Source organism: Filicampus tigris, chromosome 20, assembly GCF_054856515.1.
Source record: "Filicampus tigris isolate MCC_2025a chromosome 20, RoL_Ftig_1.0, whole genome shotgun sequence".
Lineage (NCBI taxonomy): Eukaryota > Metazoa > Chordata > Actinopteri > Syngnathiformes > Syngnathidae > Filicampus > Filicampus tigris.
The window spans coordinates 12,837,377-12,864,392 of NC_141236.1; the positions used below are offsets into that span (position 1 = coordinate 12,837,377).

General features: G+C 42.5%; 3 protein-coding genes, 1 long non-coding RNA gene and 1 other non-coding gene across 11 annotated transcripts in view; 2 read left to right on the forward strand and 3 right to left on the reverse strand.

Moving 5' to 3' along the window:
• LOC147128444 (uncharacterized) overlaps nucleotides 1–14,976 on the reverse strand; it is a 31,369-nt gene extending 16,393 nt beyond the window's left edge. For 2 of the 5 annotated variants that reach the window (XM_086019256.1, XM_086019253.1), the window contains exons 1-7: nucleotides 14,826–14,976; nucleotides 13,746–13,860; nucleotides 12,265–12,465; nucleotides 10,201–10,333; nucleotides 5,728–5,867; nucleotides 4,928–5,015; nucleotides 2,575–2,643 (exon numbers count right to left, since the gene is read on the reverse strand). In XM_086019256.1, coding sequence (XP_085875382.1) covers nucleotides 2,575–2,629 — 55 coding nt within the window. In that variant the 5' untranslated portion in view covers nucleotides 2,630–2,643; nucleotides 4,928–5,015; nucleotides 5,728–5,867; ... (2 more) ...; nucleotides 13,746–13,860; nucleotides 14,826–14,976. Of the gene's footprint in view, nucleotides 1–992; nucleotides 1,164–2,574; nucleotides 2,644–4,927; nucleotides 5,016–5,727; nucleotides 5,868–10,200; nucleotides 10,334–10,813; nucleotides 10,969–12,264; nucleotides 12,466–13,745; nucleotides 13,880–14,825 lie in introns of those variants that run through there. The other 3 variants (XM_086019254.1, XM_086019255.1, XM_086019259.1) reach the window with 3 other exon arrangements.
• Nucleotides 10,478–10,560, reverse strand: trnal-cag (transfer RNA leucine (anticodon CAG)). The gene has a single exon. It is a non-coding gene; the product is annotated as a tRNA-Leu (tRNA).
• Nucleotides 12,182–17,345, forward strand: baalcb (BAALC binder of MAP3K1 and KLF4 b). Of its 3 annotated transcripts, XM_086019270.1 has the most exons (5): nucleotides 12,182–12,316; nucleotides 13,371–13,481; nucleotides 13,658–13,881; nucleotides 14,779–15,008; nucleotides 15,793–17,345. In XM_086019270.1, exons 3-5 carry the CDS (start codon nucleotides 13,701–13,703, stop codon nucleotides 15,955–15,957), a joined length of 576 nt encoding a protein of 191 aa, XP_085875396.1. In that variant the 5' UTR covers nucleotides 12,182–12,316; nucleotides 13,371–13,481; nucleotides 13,658–13,700; the 3' UTR covers nucleotides 15,958–17,345. The 3 variants fall into 3 exon arrangements, with proteins under 3 accessions (XP_085875396.1, XP_085875394.1, XP_085875395.1); XM_086019268.1 differs by having other exon boundaries at nucleotides 12,225–13,481; XM_086019269.1 differs by having other exon boundaries at nucleotides 12,273–12,316; nucleotides 13,267–13,881.
• Nucleotides 17,074–19,867, reverse strand: nme6 (NME/NM23 nucleoside diphosphate kinase 6). The gene is made up of 6 exons (XM_086019271.1): nucleotides 19,527–19,867; nucleotides 19,261–19,358; nucleotides 18,994–19,096; nucleotides 18,490–18,529; nucleotides 17,787–17,947; nucleotides 17,074–17,545 (listed from the first exon to the last, which is right to left on the reverse strand). Exons 2-6 carry the CDS (start codon nucleotides 19,351–19,353, stop codon nucleotides 17,394–17,396), a joined length of 549 nt encoding a protein of 182 aa, XP_085875397.1. The 5' UTR covers nucleotides 19,354–19,358; nucleotides 19,527–19,867; the 3' UTR covers nucleotides 17,074–17,393.
• A 5,357-nt stretch (nucleotides 19,868–25,224) lies between these two features.
• Nucleotides 25,225–26,674, forward strand: LOC147128448 (uncharacterized). Its single transcript, XR_015084080.1, has 2 exons — nucleotides 25,225–25,475; nucleotides 26,343–26,674. It is a non-coding gene; the product is annotated as an uncharacterized LOC147128448 (long non-coding RNA).
• The last annotated feature ends 342 nt before the right edge of the window (nucleotides 26,675–27,016 follow it).

A 27,016-nucleotide genomic window follows, 5' to 3' on the forward strand; every position in this document is an offset into this window, starting at 1 on the left:
TATGCTTGTGAGTGTTATCGTAGTCTGTCTACATGTGTTGCTGCACAGCTTGTGTTCAAATAGCTGTTTGCTAAAGCGTTGTTAGCCAGTCCATAGCTTTTCCCATGATGTGTTTGCGTTAAACTATCTTAGTTAAGTGTCCGTTTGTATTTTTTTGACCCACTGTGCAAACGTGGATAAACTGTCCCAACTGTCCCTGACGGCTCAGAGGCGAATCGACCTAATTTGCCGTTTCCAATCAGTCACCGATTACAAAGTGCAATCAAAGATTGGCCCCGGCTCAGCGGAAATACAACGGGAAGGCCTTCGTCAACACGTCGATGGCCTCTATTGATTCACTGTGCATTCAGTGTTTCTTTTTTTTTCTTTTTGCAGCCGCGCAGCCTCGCGTGCACACTCGAAGGGGAATTGTATTTTGTAGGTTTAATATGCTTATTATTTCATATTATTGGTTAATATTTGATTTGATTTTCTTTCTATCTTTGTGTTTATTGTGTATTTAATTGCATGACATTTGAAAATGAAATACCTTTTGACACAGACTCTTCAATGTGATTTGACACCACATTTTTGAAATGCCTTTATGGAAAGATGACGCCATAAAACTGCCTTTGCCATGGAGCATCTGCAATTTTATGTTGATAAAGTCTTAAAATGAAGCGTTAAACATCTTCTGATGACGTGAAAGTCGTGAATACAAGCAAGTCAAATAAATGCTTTGGAGGATATTTTGCTACATTTATTTATGATGGCACCAAGCATATGTGCAAAAAAAAAAAAAAATCATATTTGTTTCAAACAAAATGCATGTCGGCCATTAGTAAAAATATTTGAATTTATCGTGTTCAAGTAAAGTTTCACAGTAGTTTCACAGTTTTGTTTTTTTTTTAATGAAGGCAATGTGATTAGCTTTCTAAGTAGCAGAGCGTATGCGTCCAGAGCGTGCGGCGCCTCCCTTCCGCCCTCCCACCAGCCATCGCCGGTTTCCTAACCTGTTAGCGTGACAATCAATTTGAAGCAGCTGTCTTCATGTTCCGGCACACTTGACGAATCAGAATAAATGAACACAGTCCAAGTGACGGCCTCACTGTCCCGCTCCCGATGCGCCCCCGAAACAAGACAGACGCCGTTTTGTTTTATCAGAAAAAAATCCCTAATACCAATGTCTTATTTTTATCTTTAATATGCAGACAACGTCTCTGACCTGAAGCCTTGTTTGGTACAACAAAAGCGTGCAGCCATTTTGATGTTCTACTGCCACCTGCTGTTGACAGAAATTGACATCAAAGAGACAATTATTTTTCACGAAAAGTATTGCTTAAAAAAAAAACAAAAAAAAAAAACAATAATTCAAAACAAGCTGAAGCCTTTTTAATTATGTGCAAGCCATGGACGCTAATGAAGCCCCTCAGCTCCTCAGTCACACGACAGTATGTTGATAACTGAACCTCGTGGGATAATAATAACAGCACAGGTTGATTGAAAGAGCGGCTCTTCCCTCGGGATCTAATTATCAATTACCATCCGTCACGGAAGCTTCGACGCATTTCACGGCCGTCCGGCTGACAGTGACGGCGATGGCGTGTTCACTATGACCGCCAGGTTTCACGTCAGCTAAAAGTGTTCAGTCAGGGAGCCGTCGCGGACAAAAAAGATATAAAAAAAATAAAAAATCCATTATTATTCTATCAGTTTATGACTGTCGATGCATGATGATGTCAATAAGATAAAAAAAAAAAAAAGAGGAAAAAAAAAATTTGCGACCAGTCTGGGTAATTTTTATTTTATTTTTTTTTAATAATTATTACGAGAAAAACTTGTTTTTTGAGAATCCTCTTTTTTTTTATTTTTAATCCATATTGGAGAGATAAAAACTTATTTTTTATTTCTTCACTTTTTTTCCAGCACACCAGTGTTTGGCGATATTTTCATTTTTTTCTTTTCAAGTTTGACCTATAAAAGCTTGCATAGTTTGTTTTTTTTTTTTTTTTACATGTTGCCACGAGAACACTAATCCTTAACTTGACTGACGCATGGCAGCCACTTTTGACACACCGTCCAAGTTGGCAACTTATTTTACATCAAAAAATATAGCTGGAGTAGCCCATATACAGCGGTACTTGATTATAAACACGACACAAAATGAACAATTTGGCCAAACGACGTCAAGTCCTCCGGGCTGTCGCTCGTGTGCCGTCGACGAGTTTATGATAGCGGCAGATGTTCGTTTGAAAGCACCACCGAGTTGCATCGGCGGGCACGGCCCAGAAAGAGCGCTGAGCGCCATCTGGATGGCGCGTTTCCCTTTCAAAACAATCCATATGGTAGTACCATAAAAAAAAAAATTAAATAATTTTTTTTTTTAAATTAAGCCAACTTGACCAAATGTTTGGAGCATCATTTAAAAATGCTCCCTTGAATATATGTCAACAGCACGGCCACCAAAGTTCAATTTGAGAGAGACGTGCTTTGCTGGAACACGTTTTGTTCTAATCAGCCAATCAGCCGACGGGAAAATGCTGACATCATTGAGTTTTAAAGAAACAGTTGCATTTCGAATATAGTTTCACTTACCAGCCAGTAGTAGCACTCTGAAGTCGCTGGGCAGATCACATTGACATGGCAACATGTAGCGACTGAAATCTGATTGGACAAAAAAAAAAAAAAAAAATGTAACATCCATAGAGGAAGCAGGGCAGCCAAAATATGTTTTAGAAAAAGTAGAAGAATGAATAAAGACAATAAAATGTAGAATTGAATTTAATCATTTTGTTGGATTAAATTTCAAATTCACCATAGCGACTCCTCATCTGCACACTGCAAGTAAATTTCTTTAATGATTTGAGTAATTGAAATGCACTCTGGAATCTTACATCATGCTCCTGCGCAACTGAACACGTCATTGCACATATCTCTTCCACGCCATTTGCTTCATCCGAGCAAGAATGCAGATTGCACATTTGTCACATTGGTGCCAGCGACTTGGCGTCACCGCGACCAATCATCAGCGCAAAGATACTCCAAAAGGTTGAAAGGGAGGAACGAATCTCCCGAACCGATTTGTGCCGAGGCCTCATTTAACACTAATGGCGACACTCACTTCCTGTGATTTCATGTAGCGAAAAGCTGCCTTTGATCTTGGACACGCTAATTGGGCTTTCCGATTGGAATTGGCGCTACCTAAATAATAAAAAAAAAAACCTTGTCCGTGCCACATCTTTCATCATGAGTAAATAAATCATTTGTATGATTAAGTTGTCTAAAAGGGAGCATTTCCAATTAGTAGCGTGTTTCCTTTTTGGAGAAAAAAAAAAGTCAGTAAATTACAAGAATAAAAGTCAGAATATTGCATGGAGAAAAAAAAACTCTCTTTTGCAACATTCTCCCCAATGACCACACAATTATCTCTCTTAAGCACTTTTGCTTCCCCTAAATAAAATAAAAAAAGAATCACAAAGGCAACGTGTACGTTGGCAGACAAAAACGGTGCCGTGCGTTTGATGTTTGGCTCACTGGCGTCCACCGGGAGGACCATTTTGCCAACTTGACGGCCTCAAAAGTTTGCGTGCGCTCTCTCGGGACGGGAGCGCTTTTGTAGTTTGGAGACTGCACTTTGAACACATAAAATTGGCTGATCAAGAAGGAAATCGGAGTGATTTTTGCATTGGGGGCAAGCGTGGAAGTGCCCCAACAGCTTATGCGGAGATTCCTCGTTTTACGATTGTCCTGGCTTACGACGTTTACGAGATTTGGCTGGCACTTGGCTGATTTTTTTTCTCTTTTTTTTGCTTTATGTTGCGACTAGGCATGGACCACATTTAGATTCTGATGATATAATAGCCTAGAGCAAAAATATCGGAGTTTCACGGTATTGCAATTACTGCTGTGAAATGTAACATCTTGAAATGTTTGGGGAAAATACCTTTTTGTAATATCTGATTTTCTTTTTCAATTCCCGACTATTCGAGGAAAATTGCAATGATTTTTTTTCCCCATGATATCATAATTATATCCTGATAACATTATGATTTTTTGTCCATCCCTACATTCTGACTTATTTCTAGTAAAAAAAAAACAATTAAACGTAAAAAAAACAATTAAACGTAATGACATCATGTCATGTCAAATGTCTGATTTTAACGCTCAAAATGCGCACATTAGAACCATAGTACCAATTTTTATTTGACAACACTTCAAAATAAAGGATCGTAATCAAACAAAAGTATCTTGTTTTTGCTTCATCCTTTACAAGTGCAAATAATCAAAAGATTTTTGAGGCTGTCACTTGAAGTTGTCTTCAATTTTAAAATGTGAAGCATTTTGAATATGACTCTTCCTGACAACGTGGCGTTATTATTGTCCAAAGCCGCTTGGCTCGCGGGCTCGCACAGTGCACCAAATCCGTCACTTGAGACCCAAAAGAGCGATCTGGCCAATAAAGCCGAGCATGTTTATCGGCCGGGCGCCTCAGTCGGATTGCTGCCCTTTTCAAAGCGGCTTTAGAAAGCGTCCGCCCCGCCCTGCCGGGGGAATTCGAAGTCGTTCCTTGGAAATACAAGCAGCCTCTTGTGCGGAATTGGTCGTTCCCATCAGCCGCAACGGGGATTATGGAAAGATAAAGTGGCAATAAGTCATGTAGCTCATGCAGGCTTGCGCGGGGGCGGATGTCGGAGACGTTGACATTTATCAATATGATGCAGAACACGTCCTGCTAAAGCTCGACTTCGGATGGCCTCGCTTCAAAGCTGTTTATTGTAAAACTGACACGTAAAACAAAAGAGAAATAAAGCGTGCGCAGCCGTGCCTTGTGATTTGAGCGACTCCACGGACACGTTTTTCAAGATACGAGCCGTCGCGTGACACATTTTCCGCTTTGACTTGCGGGCGCAGACTTCAAGTGCTGGATGGTGGCAGCGACTCAACTCACCTCATAAAAAGCAGCAGTTTGGCAGATGGTGGACAAATCTTCAAAAGAGAGGATTCAAGCGCTTTATGCCACTCCCAGTTGAGGTTTGCTGTCAAAGTAAACATCAAACAAAAACAGTTAAATGTTGTGTATCTGAAACTACAACATAGCTTAGCCTTTAAGGCTGCTAGCGTAATGCTAGGGCTGCACAATTATGGCTGTAAAAAAAAATATATATATATATAAAATTTTATTTATTTATCTGTTTATTTTTTACATGTTGCCTTAAGAGGACATGCATTAAATCAGCACCGGATCATGTTTTCCTTTTTTTTTTTTTCTGCTTTGTAATGGGCCTTCCTGAGAGCGCCATGATTGCTTTTGATTGATTTCACGAAAGGAGGGTCAAACTATGCAGCTGATTAAGCAGCCTTCCGGAACATTTGCGTGCATACAAGATAAGACGTGACGCCCCAAAATATTCACTGCTCCATTAACGGCAGTCTGTAAGCCAGTCGAGAAAACTATCGGGAACTTCCACAGTTTGGAGATGAATCGGTAAGATAATCACGTTATTGTCTGGCTTTTGCTATCGGACTTCACATCGAGACGTCATCGCGTCTCGCTCCGGCGTGACGCTTCCAATGAGGAGGACCACTTTCCATAATTAAGATTCAAATGAGACTTTTGGTCGTCTTCCAGTTTATATTTTTGTTCGTTATTCATCACGGTGGCAGTGCCAGGACTTTTGGCGTAAAGAATAAGTACGGTCATGTTTTTGTATTGGAAGAAGAAAAAAAAACTGCAGTAGTCTCTCTTACGGTCTGATGCGCTTCTTTGAATTCCAATTTCTCCTGACGCAGCATTGTTATAAATTGCAGACAGGACACAAATCCGTTGTCATCCGTTGTAAATCTTCACAAGTGGAATTCGGTGGTCGCTGTCTTGCGGATGCAGCAAGCTGTCGATCAAAAAAGAAAAATGAAGAACGTTGTCATGTATGGGAATCAGATGTCATTTTACCTGGGAAAAACTTGGAATACTCCAAAATTTCAAATAAATATTGGGACACTTAATTCTACCTGCGGTTTTCCTCCTTTACTCACAAAAATAACTTTTTTTTTCCAAATATTGCAAGAAAACAAAGTAGATACAAAAGGTAGAATATTGTGAGGAAAAACGTATTTAAAAAAAAAAAGGAAATGTACAAGTTGATTAAAGAAGCTTTGCAGCATCTGATTACAGTAGGTCATGAGTGCAGCTAACCTCGGCCTGTCATAACGAGCCGTCAGGGGGAAAAGACCTTCATTTAGTGCACATGCCGGCTGTAATTTCATTCGCGCCCTTACAACGAACGAACGCGCTTCAATTCCCTCTATTTTCCTCTGATTGCATCACGCTGATTTCACCCACTCGCCACTTCTTAATGGACTTGCGTAATTGTCCAGTCGCGCCAAAATGCTGAAACCTTCAAGCACTCACGTTAGTCGCTTTACTAACTCGGCCAATGAAAATATGCAGAAATAAAAGTGCAACTTTGTAAGACATCAAATAAGAACATCGTGTGCCTGCCTCGTGTGCCTTGGCCACTAGGGGGCAGTTTAATACATACGGATTGTTTACATCCACAACCACTACAGGAAGCAGTTCTGCCAAGAGAAACACAACGAAATGAAGACAATAGACCGCCTCCATGGCTAACTGGCGCACATTTACAAAGCGCTATAAACCAACAAAAAAAAAACGTAATAATAAGGAAATAAAAGAGTTCATCACCCCCGCGACACCGGCGTGATATACGAGGCATTTACGTGCAGATCATGTGAGCATATATGTGAGCACCCGTGCGCCTCCATTAACCGGGCGTCCGCCAGGCCGCAAAGGGCACGACAGGGCGGGGCCCAATTAAGTGGGCGCCCCCGCGTCATCTAGCGCGCACGTCAACAGCGAGAATTAACGGGACTGCAGTGAAGCCCTGTTTATCACATGGCTGAACATTTGCATATTCAAAGCATAGAAAGCCGATATAAAATCACTTTTGAGGAAATGAAAAGGCGACTCAGTTTTCACACTTATCTAATGAGGCAACACGTCTTCAACCTCAACTTGCCGTCAATTATGCCGCACGTCTTCTAGTAGAGCTCAGTGCTGCCCGGCATGTTGTGACACAATGCGGTACTGCACTAAGGGCGCGAAATTCCAATTTTTTGATAGCGACTGTAAAACCCAGGAACCAAACGGACGGCCTGCCACTGATCATCAATTTAGCTGATTCATGGGGAAACGCAGTAGCAGCAGCAAAAAGTGAACTTTTTTCCACAGGATGATGTCGTTGCTGTAGTTAATTTAATCCGCGCCTTTTATTTCGCCTCACACAACAAAGTCTAAGCAGAAGGGTTCAGAAAGGCGCCAAAGACGGCGTCACGAGTTTGCACCGAGCACATGAAAGGGCAGCGGCGCTGCGCAATTTGACTCCATAAAAGCGTCGACCCGCCGTGTTGGCGGAAAGTGTTTGAATTTGCATTTAAGTGGCTTAATCGCTTTAGCGGGTTTACCTCCCGTCACCCCCCCCCCCCGACCCCTGTCCATCATCGCATCGGCGCTCACACCCTTGCACGCTGTAATGCGCTGCCGTGCTCAAATTAGAACACAACGGAAGAAAGAAGAGCGGCCTGCTAATTATTAGCGTGCAGCATTGGGAGTTGGCGGCATGAATAATTCAACGTCGACGTTCATTAGCCGCGCCGATAAAATGTTATCAAATAGATGATCTGATAGCCAACTATAAATATTGTTGGATTTTGGGTTCGTTTCAGGAAGAGAGGAATTGCATTGAGAAATTATTTATTATTCTTCCAACGAATAATTCACCTCAGCATGCATGAAAACGTGGTAAAAATACAAATACAGCGGTGACTTGCGAGGGTAAAATCAGTTTGTAACGAAAACCTTCTCTTGGTATATCATTCCAGCCCACCAAAAATATTTTTGTTTCATGCTTTTAATGAAGAAATAAATTTTAATGAATGTATCCTAAATTATTTGCAAAAGAAAAAAATCATATACAATCGCTATAAAATATCACTTTGACGCCATCTTGTGGCCTCCTGGTGGCAAGGAACTAGGTTGAAGTCAGTTGAGGAGCTTCACTGAGCCACAAGTATGCCAAGGAACTATGTACAAAAGTAGCGCTTTGCTGGCATATTATTTATAAGTAATTATAAACCTTCTTGTGTATTTTGTGTATTGGGGGTGCGGGGATGCGCAGTATTGCTGAGTAACTCCTTCACCGCTGTGGATGTTTGTATTCATGTGTCCACTAGAATCCAACAGCATACAGTACATCACAAAAACCTGCCATTTGGACACAAAGAAATAAGTACTGGATGGATTCTGTTGTTCGAGGGCAATTGATTGTCTGTAAACACTTTTTGGTCTGCTCAGAGTTGTCAGCGGTTCAAAAGTCTCTATCAACATCATCGTTTTTTCCCTAAAAGTAAGCGTCTCTCTCCGGAACGCTGGTCCATGAATACTAATGCTCGATCCCTCGCTTCACGCCCTTCCTGGAACGTTTTTCGCACCCTCCTCCGATAGGATTACATTTGTGTGTTTAGCGGGATAAGAGGAACGAGGCACGTAAAGTGCAAAGGCTGCATTTATGGAGCCGTGAGTCTGAGCGCCAGAATTTCAAATATCAATTGAAGAAGGATGACCTAAAGATGGATGTCGCACTTCTCACGTTCATGTAAATGGCGCTAAGCGGGGGAAATTAGAGGAATCCGTCACAGAAGGCCATTTTGCTGCGGTGGCAAAAATGGATAATGCTGTCAATGTTGCATAGCTAAACTACCGATGAAAACGTGTTTTATTATGATATGGTTTTAATATTTCTCTAGTCCGCCACGCTCTGTTCGCTGTGTTTTCGTGTGCTGCTGATTTCCACTTCAAGGTAGAGTTAGTCAAATTTGAATACAGCCTCATGTCCCTCGTCCCCCACCCCTTCCCACCTCTGGCCAAAGAAAGACCCCCAGCTCACTAACTTGGGTGCACAGCTGCGCGCCAAGGTAGCGACATTGCTAACATGATTATTGGCAAAAATGAAATGTTACTGGTTTGAAGTTGATTTTTTTTTTTTTTTTTTAAAGTACGATCAATTGAAACATCAGAGGCAATCAACTTTAGGGCCTTTAGAATCAGTAGCGCTGACCGACGTAATTATCGAGAAATTAGATTGTTTCTTTAAACAGTCAGCTTTCATATTGGATGATGTTAGCATTTCTTCCATCGTCTGATTAGTTAGTCAGAGCAAACATTTTTACAGCCAACTTTACATTATTGAGTGTTGGTGATGAGTCCAAACAAAAAATAAAAATATTATATGCGGGGTACCCCAAGGGTCCATTCGATAGCCACCTTTATTCATCACTAGCGAAATATGTCTGTAATGTCACAAATTAATATGCCTAATAATCAACATCTACTGCGAGTATGATTTTTTGGTTGTGTGTGTTTTGTTATTGTTGTGTTTTTAGATAAATATTGATTGTGAAATTCTCCAGTTACATAAAACAGCTTCCTTTGTTTCAATTGTCTGAATTATGTTGCATACTGCCACTCTGGAGCACTTTCTGCTAATGAAAAAGTGTCATGTTAGGACGTGATAGATAGACAGGGTGCAACCTCTGGGGGTGTTTCTGGCATGGTTCTAAACAACAAAAAGGGAATTTCCACTGTCAGGTCCACTCTGGCCAAAAAAGTCATCATAAAAAATGGCTGGATATGTGATTGATGTCACTGATCCTTCACCTGCCGGTGATGCCCACCACCCTGGGTAAAGAAAGGTCCTCGTTTTGCAACACAGGAAGAGGAAGCGTCAACTCTTTGCTGATGAAATCTGCTCAACTTTTTTTTTTTTTCAACTTGCATAATTTACTTTCTAATTGTACAGTCGCAGTGTATATCAGTGTTTGGCATCTGTTAGAATATTTCACACTCCATAAACTGATAGCAAAATCCTGTAGTATGATAGGATCAGCTTTCTTGTCAAACATGTACTAATTATCTTTCCTGTGCATAACTAATTCTTGATCTCTGTGACTTTAAAGTGAAAATGGTTTGCCAGCTTTGCTTTTTACTTACTGACACTTTCACAATGCGCTTTACCTTCACTGGCACGAGTATTATTGGATAAAACAACTTTTCAAGAACTAAAATAACAGATGTATTTCTAAATAAATTAGAAATAACAGCACTGAATGAAAAGCTAAAATGTGAAAAGTTGAATTCAAACTCACGGCCAGTGACGTTCTACACTTCCGTGTTTACATCCAGCAACGCCAATATTTCTCGTCAGTGATTGGTCCAATTATGAACGGAGGCGGAATATTTCGATGCCATTCAAAGCGTTGATGATTCATGTCTCTCAATCTGAAAACACACAGTTATACTTACTTTCAGTCATTTATAGAGTACTTAATTTTCATATCGTCAAACATCACCAATTCAAAGTCTACTGCAGAGGATGTAATTCTAAATCATTGCAAACGCCCATTTACAACGCAAAAACATCGCTGTCAGAAGTGGGATTCGAACCCACGCCTACAGAGTAGACTACGACCTGAACGTAGCGCCTTAGACCGCTCGGCCATCCTGACATACATCCCCTCAAAAGCAGGAAGGGTACATGTAGTCAGGCACGGAGAAATTTTCGCACAAATTCCTTTTCGAACACTTAATTACTTTTTCTTGGAAGTAAACGGGCCTAATTTGACAAAGTACAATTAGAAAGTTCAGGTATCTAGTTACAAATACTGTGAGTAAACGTAAAGTGAACACAACATCCTAGTGCCTTCGGACAGTTCTATTTTTTGTATGTATTCACTTCTTGCATACCCAAAGAGAACTCACCTACAAGATGCTGATTCCAAATCATCGTAGGACACGCTGCACATTTATATACTACAGCTGAGAGAAGGGACAAGACGGGGCACTTGTCTAACAGGAGAATACAAATCAAAGGCGCTCCAGACTCATATTGACCAAGCTGTCTAAAGGAAGCAAGATTCACGACTACCATTTTGGTGTGCATGCGCATGCTACAGACCAGGGGTGGGCAACTCCGGTTCTCGAGGGCCACTACCCTGCATGTTTTTATCGTTTCCTTCCTCCAACACAGCTGATTCAAATTATCAGCTCATCTGCAAGCTCTGCAGAAGCCTGCCAACGCTCCTGATCATTCGAATCAGGTGTGTACCATGAGGGAAACATTTAAAACATGCACGATAGCGACCCTCGGGGACCGTAGTTGCCCACCCCTACAACAGACCGCAACACAGATTGAACATGAGCAATCATTTTGTAGTTGCAGAGTCACACATTGGCAGGACACAAAGTATATGACTCATTAGTTTAAATTGCTATTGTCATCATGGAGGCTCACATGACGCAAGAAGAGATCAAATAGAATACATCAAATTAAATAAACGGATATCAAATATAATTCACATTATAGTTCAAAGGAAAATTTGCAATTACCGTCCTATGAAAATTAACTAAAAGTGTGCGGTAGTTCAATCCATTTAAGCTCTTGGGTTTACCCTTCATTTCTACAAAAGGATGTGAACGCCCCCTTGTGGACAAACTTTTAGGTACACCATCACAATGACGTTTAAACGAGGTTATTTCTTTCCAACAATAATTCTCTATTTACAGTGTGACAGCGGTACTCATTCAAGTATTAATCTGTATGATTTTTTTCTGTTCCTAAAATTGTAGAAACCTTATTTTCTCGAATAAGAGGCTCATTTCTTTTGCACTTTTAAGCAACCTTAGACTAAAGCGTCAATTATTGGCGGCAGAAAATTTTGACATTACAACAGTGATTTCATTCGTATTCGTAAGGTTTAACATGAATGAAATATAAAGTTATATTGCGTCACGACCCCCCACCCCAAAAAAAAAATCTAAAAAGTAACTTAATTAGCATTGTTATGAATTTTGGTGTTGGATAGAGATCAAATTGCAGCGGATGCAGGTTAGAAATCTAATTTTCCTGGAAACAGATGATGTCACCAAATTACCGTGTTGAGAATACTATTTTTTTTTTCACACGTTCATTAAAAAAATGATTAGGTCACATTAACGTTAACATAACATTTTTATCTTTGCTTTATGGGGGACGAACTCTGCATAATGTCACAATAATATAATACTCGCTTTTTACAGCATTTGAATGTTGGTCATAAAGCTAATTTTCTTGGGGTGAGGGGGGGGGGGGGGGGATCACCATGGGTTACAACAAGACAACACGTGCGTGTGTGTGTGTGTGCGCGTGGGGGGTCGTCGGGTGCCAGACTTGCATCGAGTGGCAGAGGAGGACGACAGCACATCCTCTCTTCCCTCCGTCAAGCAGTAAGCCTCCACCTCCATCACATCAGCTCTCCCTCTTCGTCATCCTCCATCCCAATGAACGAGCCTCTCGGCGGCCACCATCAACCAGCAATTCATCGCCGTTCCTTCCCATCCACGCTGTCACTTTGCTTCTTTTCGTCTCAGCCGGCCTGCGCACACAACAGTTTGTCAATACGTCCGCGGCCGTGCATTGAACGCGTGTGCCGCGTGGACTGCATGCAACGAACGTATTAGCGCCTATTTCAGTGCGTGCGTGCGTGCGTGCGCGCGCGTGTGTGTGTGTGCGTGTGTGGCGTACCGGTGCACCCATTTGCAAAATGGTTGGTTTTGACTAAGGGAGATTAGTTAAGTATATTTGTGTATCAACGGCACTGCAACGTGCTGACAGCTGTTCCTAATATTGTGACCCGTTGATGTAGCCATAAATGCAAAAAAACCAGAAGTAGTATAATTGTGTTATTTAGCTTGAGAGCAGGGTGTAAATAACTTCTTTATTCCGGAATAATTTTAGTTTGAAGGTCAACTAAATAGACGTTGTACGTTCATATAGCTTCAAAAGGATTTCTTGGAAAATATTAAGCGGTTCTTTCAAGAGAAAGAAAAGAATCGGGGATTTTTGTAAAAATGTTTGAAAGCAGCTGTAAGAAACAATTGAGAGTATTCATCACAAACTTTAGAAGAACAATTTAAGGTTTCTTATGAAAAAAAAATGTTCAGCTTGAAAGCAGGAAAAGGAATATTTGGAGTTGTTTATTTTGCAGGTTCATTTGGGTTTAAAAGCTGCAGTAAGAAAAAGTCAATTTATTCGTGTTCATCTATAGCTTTAAAGCCATCGTAAGGAACAATTGTCACGTTTCCTTTTTTTTTTTTCTTACGCCAAATACTCTTTGCAAATGCTAAAGAATATATGCCTGTGAGCACTGTTATGTTGTGTGTCATGCGGCAATTAGACTGGTCGGCTGTCCCTAATGAAGCGTCCTGTGAGTGAGGACAGACTGCAGCGTGCCAATTGAGCTGATCATCATCACCGTCACGCTAGTTCTTGTTGCCACAGACACACGGAGCTCGCCTCGAATTAGCATGGCCGCCAGACCAGAGTGATGGGAAGCCGCCCAGCCACGTTTGACGCGGGCCTCGTCATTTAAGGACAGCGGGGGGCTGTGGCGTAAGTACATCAAAATCGCAACGATTAAAGCTGCCGGCGGCCACGAACGCTTTTGTGGAGTCTTAAAAATATATATTTATTTGCCTTTAAAGAAGCGGTAAGGAATAGTTGACGGGATTATTTTGGTTTGTGAGTCACAAATGAACACTGGGACGAAGCAGTAAGGTGTGTTTAAGGTGTGAGGTCACGTCGGTGTGGAAGCGAGCACGCGTGAGCGCCATGGGCTGCGGCGGGAGCAGGACGGACGCTCTGGAGCCTCGCTACCTGGAGAGCTGGACCAAAGAGACCGAGTCCACATGGCTGACCGGCACCGACACCGACATCCCGCTGTCGTCCATCCACAGCATCCCGTCAGACGGCTCCGAGGCCTGCTTCGCGTCTGAGAAAAACGCCAGCCCCGGTAAGGACACTGCCACCAAATACGCTAAAACCTCCAAAGCACAACATAGCAGTTTGTTCGCCAAAGTCTTCCAGTCATTTGAGTACTTTGCTCTTGAGGCCATTTTGGGCAATTCTACACTTTCAAATTTGCAGTGAAAGAAAGAAAGAAGAAGAAAGCTGGGTAGTTGTGGAATTTGAGCAGATTGGGTTACTGCGACCCGATGTCGAGTTAAATATTTTGACCCAGCAGATTGGGTTGAAGATGGGATTTCGGCTTGCTAGTTTACTGATGTTGATGTAAATGGAATTGAACATTCTTAGGAAACATTGGGTGCTGCTGAATGGCTCAGTGTTGGATCACAATCTTGACCCTGGGTATAAATAACCAAGCATTGTCTCGGTCTCTCTTGGACCCAGCGCTGGGTTTAGCTGTGCTGATGGGAAAATTAAGCTTTAAATTTGCTTCATGAACCAGTTGTTGTATTTTTGACTCCTCTAGATGGCACCGTTGGGTTAAATACAAGACTTTAAGGAATGGCAAATCAGTGTACTTTCAGCCCGATGTTGACCAGAGTGTGCCATGTAGAGGAGTCAAAAAAAACCACAACAATTGGTTCACATGAAGCAAATTTGAAGCTTCATTTTTCCCCATCACTAGTAGCTGTTTCATCCAATTTGGGTTACTTTTAATCCAGCAAATCTGTCTTTCCAAAGGGATCTTCTGCTGTGCTTTGAGGCCTGGAGGAAATTAATGGACAAATCGGGCACAATAGGCGACATGAAAAGACAGCACTTGGCTCTCATGACAACACACACACACATCTTACATTTTGGAGCAACACAAGCCTCACGTAACCGGGCTGACGCATTCATTAGAAATTCATCATGTGGCTTGAAAGTGTTCACTGCGTTCCAGTTCCCGATTTCTTCGAGGACGGCCTACCGTCTCCCGCTCAAGCGTACCTCAAAGTGGGCTCGACCGCATCGGAAGCCAGCCTCAGCGACGTCAAGCCGAGCAGCAGCGGCGGCAACGGCGGCGGCGGCGGCGGCCTTCCCGACATGGTGGCCTCTCCGGTGCAGGAGGGGGCACCGGCGTCCACGGGCACCACCGTCCAGCGCACAAGTGTCCTACATACTGAAGAGATTGTGAGTGACACAGTACACCAACTACCACAGAAGATATTAGTAAGATTTCAAGCAGTGGTAGGAATGATGGGAGTGTTTTTAAACATTTAGCCAACTCTAAAGCAACAGTCAGGAATGATTGGGGTGTTTTAAAACATACTGTATTATAGTATAATAGTTCAACGCATCAACTGGATATTTTTTTTCAAGTTTATTTCGCTTTAAAGCAGAGGTGAGGAATTATTGGAGTAAGTAGAGCCAGAAAAAACACTTTTGGACTGGTTAGTTTTTAACATTTGGCTTTGAAGAACTAGTAAAAAGTAGGGTTTTTTTTAAATACTGTAGATGCAGATAGCTTTTAAGCAGAAGTGAGGAATTTTCTTTCTTTAAAACACATTTATTTAGCTTTGAAGAAAGCATCATGAATAATTGAGATATTTTGTTCTCCAGCATTTCATGCGTTGCGCTTTAGGTCACCGTGCTAACAACACACCATGGTCGTGAACCATGCAGGTATAAAGTGAAAATTCAGGTCTCAAGGTAAAATTATGCTAATATCAATAATGCTAACTCGTACTAGGACAACAAAGAAGACATAACCAGGGAGCTAAAGCTAAGCTAATAAATGTCAAGTTAAACACTAGGACATTATTGTTAAATAAAAAAAAAAAAACTCAAAACGCTTCTCGAGAGAGAGGCGCCCCGGCTGGTTCAGGTTAGAGTCGTCTTGCCAGAGCAAATTTGGATTTTGCCACTGTCATTTTTCATTTCGACAAAAGATGAAGTGTCGTGTGATCCCCAACAGACAAAATGGCAGGACAACCGCATGTCCACCAAGCAGGTGACCATCACGGTGACGCAGAGCATCCACCAGGTGGACAAGAACGGCAAGGTGAAGAAGTCGCTGACCACCTACGAGGTGATGAAGCCCGCCGAGGCCGTCAAACAGGTGGCGGCACTCAACACCTGAGCGGCGCGGCACAAGTGGTAGAAGATTAAATGCTGTATATTTTCATAGTAGGTCGTCGCCGTGCTTTACTGTCTATTGCACATGTTCACATTTATTACTGAGTCAGAGAATAATATAAAAAGAATATGAAGAATTTTATAAGCCTGCCTTCGGTTTCAAAACACAACAACACAGCGGATAAATACGAATGATTTGAATGAATTAATTATCGTAAAGCACAAAAGCAAATGAAAAGCATTTACCTCCCTTTTTTTCTATCTTTTAGGGGTGGGCGGATTACAGTATCCGTAAAAACAAAACAAAACACAATTTACTTTTCACAAAATCCGATCAAAACTCACAAAATTTGACTGATGCTGAAGTACTAAAATGAAGGAAAAATGTTTCACTAAATTTTGTAATTTTTTGGGGCGAAATACGAATAAAAACAAATCCCCCAAATTTTGAGACATGAGCTATTCATAACTTGTACTTTGTTTCTTGCGATAAAAAAACAACAACTTATGTACAAAAAGTACATATTTTTCACTGACCGTAAGGAATAAAGGAAATGAAAGGCATGCGTTGCCAAATTTACAGGTTTTTTTGTGGTAAAAATTAACAATATTTACATACACATTTGAACTGATAATTGCAATTGAATAGAAACATGTCCCTCCAATTTTTTTGATTTGTAGTGATAAGATACACCCCAAAAATGAAGATACATCTTTTTCATTGGACTGCACTAAATATATATTTGAACCCTATGTCACTTGGACGATGAAAACGTAAACAGCAGAGATGTGCAGAATATTGTACATTCCTTTAAAAAAAACATTTATTTTAATAAATCACTTTTTTTTCTTTTCATATTTGAAATGTATTTGCTGATTAGCGAGGCGCAATCTCATGGCTCTACCCCTTAAAATGAGGCATCCATTTTGGCTCCAAGTAACCAAACATGGTTCCTCACGCTCTAAAGGGCTAGCATCGCCAAAACACAGTGCGTGCATTAAATCCGTGTTTTTGGATGACTCTGTTGAGCATTTTCAGGATTTTTTTTTTTTTTTTAAAGGCAGACTTTTCACATTGGGGCCAATGGCTGTGTGGTCAACGATGACGACACAAAGCTCATTCGTGTACATGAATGGACTTTAATAAAAGTGACACAATCAAGCATCTTTTGGGGTCAGAACTCGCAAATAAATACTTTCTAGTGATGCTAAAGGGCATATTATGTCGTGTCTACTGTGGCTCAGGAAGCCGAAATTGAAGATTGCACTTTTACAGTGACGCCTAGACTGGGGTTTGTTTGGTTTTGTTATATTTGTTATTTGTACTACTATGTGTCTTGAGTACTGTCTGGATTTGTGTTTTTGTAATGGCAATAAAAATGGTCTCAGTAACACCAGTGTAAGAAGGGAAACTCATTTTCTGTAACAGCAGATCTCACTTCAGCTCTGAGCAGAGAGTGTGTGGATGTGTTGCTGAGCATCATAATATATCTGTCCCGACCGGTACGACGGCTCCTCTTTCTCCATCCACTCCTCAGGCCGGAAGTCCGGGAAGAAGAAAGCTATTTCTCGGCGGGCCGACTCGGCGGAATCTAGAGGGAAGGAGAGCGGAATTTGTGCGAGAAAATCAACTTCTAAAGTCACAGTCGTCTTTAAACAGTTATTATGTGACAAGAATGTTAAAAAACGTGACTCCCAATCACCACTACTACCTTAATATGAATAGTGGTTGTTGTTTTTTTTTTTTCTTTAAAAAAGCCTCAACAAAAATTAAAGACTGAAACGTCACCATACGTGTCGTCACTTGTTATGAAAGGTTCAGCTAAACCACACCTGAGCCGTGAGTGGTGTTGCGCGTGTCTGTGAGGCCAAACTGAGCCCGGAGAGAGGTGGGCGAGGTGTATCTGGCTCGGAACACTTTGGTGGGACCCATCAATTCCCTCCAGTGGCGAATGGCGTCCTCTCGGGCTAAAATGTACGCCCGCATCGGGCCACTGTGTGGGACGAAACAAGCCAAACTGTCAGTAGTACTCTATAAATTATGCGAGAAATTGTATGTTCACATAGTAACATCGTGAAAACTCGATTTGCTACAAACCACATCGAGTCACATCATGATGACAGCTTTTCAGGTCTGTATTTATTTTGTCTATCCAGTGGTGCCTTGAGATACAAGTGAGCCGGCTTGGAAGTTATGATGTTCGGACGATTTTTTTGTTTTGCCTTGCGAGCAAAAATGTCGACAATAAACACATGTAGACAATCTAACAATTCTGACAGACATTCTTTATCCTCTGTGAAAAAGAACTAAGGTTGAGTCCCTGACAGTAGTTGTGAAAGTCTTTTGTTTGTCTCGACAGGACTGTATTATACTGCCACCCGGTGGCGAGGCAGCGCACAACAGAAGGAAGCCAAGCTGAATTACTCATGATGCACAAACTGTTTCATTCTTTACATTCTATTTAATTACCTTGCATACTGGTATATATTTTTTGTACCACTACATGCCTTGAAGGCATCACAGGATCCCGCTTACCTTGACATGAACTCAACAAGTCTTTGGTAGAAGAATCGCCCTGAAAATCAGCATGAGGGACAAGCTTAAGGCAACACTGTGTCAGTATTGTAACAGTTTGGGTTACTTTGTATTGTAAAATGAATAGAATAGCATTTCAGGTGTTACAATGGCAACCAAAAATCACTATTGGTGGACATCACTGATGCCTTCAGCACGAAAATTATTTGATTGCTTTCCACACTCTAATATATTAGTCTCGTATTTATTTCAGAACATCCCAAATTCAGTTTGTGTTAACAAGTACGTTGCTGCTGCTTCAACTCTAAAACAGTGAATCATTTTCCTAGAAGATGACTCACCATCATATTAGCAACGACTGCTTAAGATAAGTGGCCCAACGCCAAACGTTCCCACAATCAGATGAATCACTTGCTTTTAAGCTTTGCATCTGCGGAAACAGGCCAACGCTGACTCACGTGCTCGCCGTCTGATTTTGTTCGGACAAACAATTGGGTGCCGTACCTGAATGCTCCGCATAAAACCTCTCAGAGTCTTGTCGTCTCCACACCAGATCTTTGCGTCGAACGATGATGAAGTGGTTATCCAGGATACTTTCGTGAAGTGCCTGCAAATCAGATTTTTTTAAAACACATACTTTTAGGAATAAAACCTCACCTTGTTTTTGATGAGCACTTGCTACACGACTGAATTTCACTGGTGGCATTATGATGATACTTGAAGAATACACACAAGTATTTTTGAGGTGGTAGTGTACTTGAATGAAGGTACCTCCAGCATGAGAGGATGAGCCACTGCATCTGGTTTTATGACCGCCAGAGTGAGCTGCAGCGCTTTGGACAGGCGACACGCCGTCAACAGCATTGTCTCTAAAAACAAAACAAAACCAAAAAAAAAAAAACAATATGGGCAAATTAATTGATTATAAACGGTAAGCAAACAATTTCCCGCGTTTAAATTATTTTTTTAAAACAAGCTAACTGTCAACTGTTAGCATGTCGAACATGTGGAGCATTTTCGGCTCCAGTTTAGTTTACCGGAAGTCGATTTTTGAAGGCTCCAAAATGCTCGTAGACTTTCAAAGAACGTCAAGAAGTGCCACCATCGTGTCTGTAATATTTACGGGTTTTTTATATTTCTTTTGACGAGTCATGTATACCCGTCGAAGATAGGTACACTTTATAGATTATAGGCTAGGATGCGATTGGGGACCAGTTGGTCCGTCAGTCAAACATGTCACCGGAATTGGTCCGGTTGTATTGTGTTCCTCCTCGAAAGGTTACTTAGTTCGTCTTCGAAAAATATTTCCCTGGGGTGAGTTGGGTTGACTTTTTAGAACTATTTTAAACGTCAGTCCCAACAAAAAAAACGAAAATATTACATTAATTTAATGTGTCCTACAACTGCCTGGTAACCAGTCGAGAGTGTACCCCACGGACGCATATAATGCCTCTTTCTCGCCGTCGGGAGAAGTGAAGCTATCGGCAGCCATCTTACGTTGCCAAATGTTACCCTAACCTTTGTTAATCATAATTCACGATACTGATATAATATACTCTGAATGGTCAATAATAACAGTGAAGTTTGTTAATTGAGAGGCTCTCATTACTCCATAACGCGATTCTTGCGTAAAAAATACTGATAATGTTTTCAGCAAAAACTTGGAATTGTTAGTGACGTTGGCAATGTAAGATGGCTGCCCTCTGGCTTCAGCTGTGGGGGGCCTATTGATTGTCCATTCATATATACATCTGTGGTTGGGCTTGGCTTTTAAGAACAATTTTAAACTTTGGCCTCAACAAAAAAGAAAATCCTACAATGATGTAATCTGCCCTGCTATTGGCTAGCAACCAGTCCAGGGTGTACACCACCTCAGGCCCCAAAGTCAACTGGAATAGACTTCCGCTCTCTCGCAGCCCTAATGAGGACAAGCGCTGTAGTAAATGGATGAATTGGATGGACTGTGTCTCTGTGGTATGACATCAATGTGGCACAGATGAGAACTGAAATATGTCAAGCGCCTGCCAACGGTGCCAAATGGGCCACACCCTGAGGCAGGATGCCAGAGAACAAGATGGAGGAATGGGAGTGGGTGAAAGTACCACCAATGCTCTCGTCTCACCCACCTGTTCTGGTCATGTGATATAGGGGTGGTGATGCCTCAGCTGTCAGGAGGATGTCGGTCTTAGCTGAGCTTAACTTTGATAGTTATAGATGTTAGCTTATAGATAGATTGATAGATGTGATGTGAGGTAACCTGTACAATTAAATTGAAAAGAAAACACATCCTTTCCAGGGGGGAGGGGTGTAAAAATAACTGAAATAACGTGTTTGCACAAGTGTGCACATCTTCATCACTGGGGATGAGGCTGTGTTCAGAATTAAGCAGTCACACTCAAACTCACTTTAAATGGGGGACAGCACACACCTGCCACCATTTTGGGTGTCTCCGATTAAGCCTGGATAAACATCAGCTGTTCTAGTAGGCTTTTCCTGACATTTTTTGAAGTCACATCTTACTGGTTCACAGAGAGCTTCTAATCCTTTCCATGCTCACCGCGCTGAAGTCTCACGAGATGCGCTGATGAGAGAAATGTAGACAAGTCCTAAAATTCAAAGAGAGAAAAGCTTTTTTAGTTGTAAAGTGTAGTTAATCTTTTTAAGTCGTGCTTTAAAACTTAATCTGGTTGTCACGGTCGCCGCTCGGCACGCTCTCTCCCCATGTGCAGTTGTCGCCGCTCCCTTTTGGTCAGGCAGCTGAGCCGCAACCCCCACAAGGCCATCCTTCCATCAGGGCCCACACGACAGGAGGGTGACCGCAAAACACTCGTGAAAGTTGGAGTTATGTTATGAAAAGCTTGTTACCTAAAGGAGAATTTAGGTCTTGCACAAGAAAAAAAAATACTTCATTGAAAACATCCGCCAATGGATCACGTCACCCATTCATCTCTCATTAAAAGAAGGACGTGACGCCCCCCTCGAATCCTGTAATGTCCTCCGTTTTTGTAATAGTGAGAGAACTCATGCGAGTCTTTCCTGTGGCGACACCTTTTAGGGGCAGCGGTGACACGTCGGCGCCTCATTAGGACGCAAAAGACACCCCGAGTGAAAACGAGGGACTCCAAAGTGACGTTGACGCCTCCCTGTGACCCGCCGGATGGACGCGTTTGTGACCACCAGGAAAAGACAAACACATTCAGAGTCTTTGTTTTAAGTCAACTAGGTTTTCCCTCACCTCTAATGACCTCGGAGGACCCGCACAAAATCCTCACCTGTTCTCTCTTTGAGCCTAAATGCTGCCGACCTTTGAACTTTCTCCCCACGACAGCTGCGTCAATCTCGGCGCTGGGCAACTGGCGTGCCCGGGAAGGACAGAGGGTGGCATTAATCCCGTATCAGCAGCTAATGAGTCAGCAACATGATACAAATGGATTGGACACGTCCGTGGGCTCCCGAATGCCTTTTTGGATCGTTATCAACTTTCAGTGTTTGAGCTTCTCGGAGGGAATTGTTGCATTTTAGCATTTAAATGGTAGCGTACTATTTGACAATTAGGAGGACATCATTGTTGCAATTTGGAGACTTCAACAGGGTATCCTCATAATAGGCTTATAGTAGTATAGGGTCAAGTCTGAAATGACCAATGTATAAACAATTTATAAACATTTAGGAGTGGTACCTCAGTTTTTGACCTCCCTGGAGTGAGAGCGGCATCCGAGGGTTACAAAGTGATTAGCGAGTGGGGGCATATGGGGGCTCCCGGTATGTGAACGTGGGATAAATATAAACTCACTGACCCAGTTTGGTGGGGAAACAAAGAGCCCAGGCTACGTTTGGCCCTCCATTTTGGCTCAAAATTGTGGACCAAGGTAGGTTGTTTTCAAGGGAATTGCAAGAGGGGAGGGAGGGCGAATGCAGTATTTCCCAACCTTTTATTGAGCCGAGGTTTATATTTTACATTACAAAAATTTGACGACACAAACATAAAACAAAAATGTCACAAAAAGTAGCTACTGTACTGTATTCTCCTTCATTAATAGTTTTTACTAAATTACACTCAAACTATGACCCCGAAACACTTAAATACCATTTCAAACTCCTCCTACCATATTATCCTTAAAAGCAAATGGTTTACAGATAATTTGTCCACAAACACAGAATCCAGAAGTCCTTCGTAACCCATAAAAATAACCAAATCAAGCCATAACAAGATCATCTGTTATCCTGAGCTTTTTAATTGCCAGTCATCACAGCAAAAATATGCACGTGCGCCAAATAAGACTCTTTGTAGCTTCCGCTAGCGACGTTAGCTTGGCAGTTAGCGCATTTGATTCTGTCAATGACAACGGTAATGCCCTGGATTTGAGTCCAGGCTTGGCACGAAACACCACCATTACGTTTAAAACAATGTTCTGTGATATTGGACCATTTCCGGCATGGCACACGGCCCTGGTGCATACGGAGACCACCTGATGAGAGTGTGCGGCCGGCCCTTCAACAAGTGACGGTGATCAGCTGGCCCGCGGAGAGGAACAGAGCGATTACGATTTGTGCCCGGGCCATTGTGTCTGATTTGAGCGGCCGCGCATTCCCCCGACGACAAAAGTCACCCGATACTCCCCAGCGGGCCCGATATAACGCTGGCAAGGCCTCGGCACATAGCTGACATGAGTGGAAATGTTGCATTTGAGGTCAGCAGCTCGCACCTTGGCCGGCGGCCATGGGAAATATCGAACAACTGTCCAATTTGGACTACATCCCGTCAAAGAGACCCCCCGAAAAATAAAATAAATAAATAACCGCGTTACTATTTGTGGACGGCGAGCGCCTCGGAAATAGCGAGCGCGTCGGGTTTCAATATAAGCCCCCCCTGCTCTGAGCTGGAGCTTTCTGTGAACGAGGGCCCCGGGTTCCGATCACGCCCCGACCCCGGATGCCGATTTTAGAACACAGGTGTTGACCTTAGCGTGGTGGCTTGTGCTTGCGGCAGAGGAAAATGAACCAGAGGGCTGCTGACGGCCATTTGCTCCCCGCAGATGCCTTTGAGCGGTCAAATATGGGCCGGCATTGATTCCGCTGTATGGAGGACGTGTCGACAGCCAGCCCGAAGAAAGACGTGTTCGTGGAAATGCTTGTGCAACCACAACTATAGACGCAGATATGTGTGCAAAAGGTAGCCGCAGTAGTTGGTAGCATCGTTGCTAGCAAAGCTATACGTGTATCAATAACTATAGACAATACATTTTTTTTTTTTTTTTTTGCTTTGTCCATAGCTGACTCATCCCCAATGGATTAGCGCTCAGATGTTCTCACTTGTGTACACTCCTCGCCCAAGGTCAAACAATTTGGATTCACTGATGTCCTAGACCGATGTGAATTTTGTTATTTAAAGAGGAGGTCAACCCAAACATATTTTTTTCAAGAATATGTTCCCATCGGGCCCACTAGTTGAACCACGGCATTCTGATTAATTTTGCATTCCTGTAATATGAGTTAAGCAGCAAAATACACTCGTTTTTAGCCATCTCTGGGCTCGGTCACTTCTGTCGACTGAAAATGACATCACCACTGCTCACAACGACCGATCACGGCCGACCTGTTCTCTGAGCCGTGATTGGTCGTTGTGAGCAGTTGTGATGTCATTTTCAGTCGACAGAAGACAAAATGGCCGCCCCCTGAGATGACTAAAAATGAGTGGATTAACACTTATTCCACAAACGCAATATTTATCAGAATGCCCTGTTTCAACTAGTGGGCTTGCATAGAACATATTCTTTTTTTAAAAATGTTTGCGTTGACTTCCTCTTTAAGTCGCTGGAAAAGGGATAACAAATCTTGCTTCTTCTGTCTGTGACGTGCGCACACTCACAGCCGATAACGAGGCGCTCTAACAGACACTAACACTAGTGTAAATCCCTCTCAAAAAAATGTGAGACGTAAATAAAAACCCAGCCCATTTTCGCTATTCCTCTGCATGATGTGCGTGCACTCATGGCCAACAATGAGGCGCTCTAAAACAGTCACAAATCTGCGTCAAAAAATAAATTTAGGGACACATAAAGCCATCTCTGATTAAAATTTGCTGTTGACCAGTGTTCAACTTCAAACATTTAAGATGTGTTTAGAAACAAAACTCTGAATTCAAGCAAGAACATTGGGCCTGATTTGTAAGAATTTTCTCCAAACCGCTCCAATAATGATTCAGAAAACTTTTTCTTGTTGTAATTTTGCTCAATTAATCCGACAAATTCGAATGGAACAGGCGTCATCGGCTAAGGTAACGTTTCATTCACAGGAATTAAACCGTCAGCTGTGACCGCTGCTAAACGCCACGACACATGCCCGCCCTACAGTCAATGCATTGTTCTAGCCTTTTTATAAAAAAAAAAAAAAAAAAAAAGAAGCCATTGACATTCGGTGTAAAATGGAGGCCGGGTGGGCTGTTTTGAGGGAGGGGGGGCCTTGGTGGTATAGCGCGAGGCTCAAGGCATCGGGGTGTAGGGTGTCTCGAAGCCAGTGTGAACAGCTGAGAGGTGTGATTTCACAGGCCGGCTCCCCACTGTCAAGGGCCCTGATTGGGCCGGACAGCAGGCGCAAAGGAGAGGCCCCCGCCGCGTCTAAAGGACACCAACAGGTGGGAGGCCGCTTCGGAGTTGGGGTGGGGGCGGCTCGCCTCGCCTGGGTGGGATAGAAAAGGCCGAGCGGCCAGGCCGCAGCAGCGCGCTCGCACGGACGCGAGGACGGACGTGAGAAGGGCCAGTCGTGCTTGTCAGGAAGTGCTTCGACAGAGATGCTCGATTTAATGTTAATCTAGACTGAAAATTAGGCGTTTTTGTTTTGTTTTTTTCCCGGGGGGGGTTGTTCTCCTTTTCGTTTTACGATTCCCGATGCTCAAGAGAGAAGGCGTCGACACAGGAAAAGATGTCGATAAAGATCAGTTAACTCTGCGTTCAACGTGATTCATCCAAAAGCGAAAGCAAAGAAAGGTTAGTATTTTTGGGGGGAGGGGGGGGGGTGCGATAAGCTGAACCACATTGTTGTACTGTAGCTTTCTTATGCTCAGAAAGGACAAATTGAATGTGATCAATGTCAAAAAGACTCGAAAATGGACACCCCTGCCCTAGAAGACACGTTTAGTGTCAGACAATCATTTCTTCCCTCACTTTTAAACTTGTGCTTGATTTTTTTTTTGGGGGGGGGGTGTTCCGCCTGATGTGTTGAAAGGCCGCATTGTGTTCCACGCAGGATCCAGTTGTCGTTGCCCCTTGGGAGGACATGCTTCCTTATATCCCCATATTCATACAGCCACTTATGGAATGTAAGGAAGTGTGTGGTTCCAAGGGGACTCCAGCTCCGGACAAGGGGGGGCAAGGGGGGGCTAGTGCGTCCAGCTTTAAGAAGAATTTAAACGCAAATGGTCATAATATAAGGATATAAAGTACATTTAAAAAAAACAACAACAATAATTTCTTTGCCTTTGGTCAGCCTTTGTCTCCATGGGATGGTGTCGTTTTTAAAAAAAAAAAATTTATGTGCGAGCGTGTGTCAGGACGACAGGTGAAAGGAAGGCTGCTGGTTTTAGTCTGGCCCAACAGTCAAAGAGGATTGACAGAGCACAGCTGTCGCCCCCTTTATAGACGCGATGGGTGTTCACAAAGGGAGCTGGCAGGGTGGGTGCGGGGTGGGGTGGCGGTTAAAGCGGGGGCTCAGAGATGTGAAGCTGTCAATGATGGCAGCATTTGGACAAGAAGGAGATCTAAAAATAGGAATTTTCTGCTCTGTTCTGATTTATTCTGAGAAGCTCCAGTATGTTTGAGAAATAATGTTATATCTGTATGTGTGTGTTTCCGTAGGAAAGAGTGAAGAGGACAAGCGGGCCTTCTCTCAATGCTCTTCTTCTTTTTCGGCTCTTCTACTTCTTCTCTCTCTTTGCTCAGCTGAAGCAACACCTTGCTGTGGCTGGTCAAACGGAACCAAGTCAGGTGTTTCTGTGAGGTTTGGTCCCCTTCAACCAGCTACTGCGTCGTGCATTCAGTCAGCGGACGACGCCCGCCCGGCCGGCCACGCGCGTGGTTGTCATAGTAACGATGATAGCCGGATATTTGACGTGCAGCGTGGACTTATTCGGCGTTTCCTGTGTGTGGCTGTGCATGTGAAAAGTCAATAAATCAATACAATAATCGAAGCACTTGTGAATTCATTGCACAATATGCATTTTGCAAGAAGCACACATGTCACAGGTGTACGACGAAAGGTGATTGAAGAATTAATGGGCTGAAAAAGTGACTACACTACATTTACAATGACTATACATAGCATGTTAATGTACAGTACAGTACAGTACAGTATTATATATATTTTTAAATGATTTATTATTGTTATCAGGCAACTAATTGTATTTTTTAATCATACAAATATTACTTCTGGAATACAAATACACTATGCTCAAAAACACACTACTACGGGGACAACTTTTTAAATCATTCTTATATAAATAATTCTATATATTAACTCAACTATCATCACG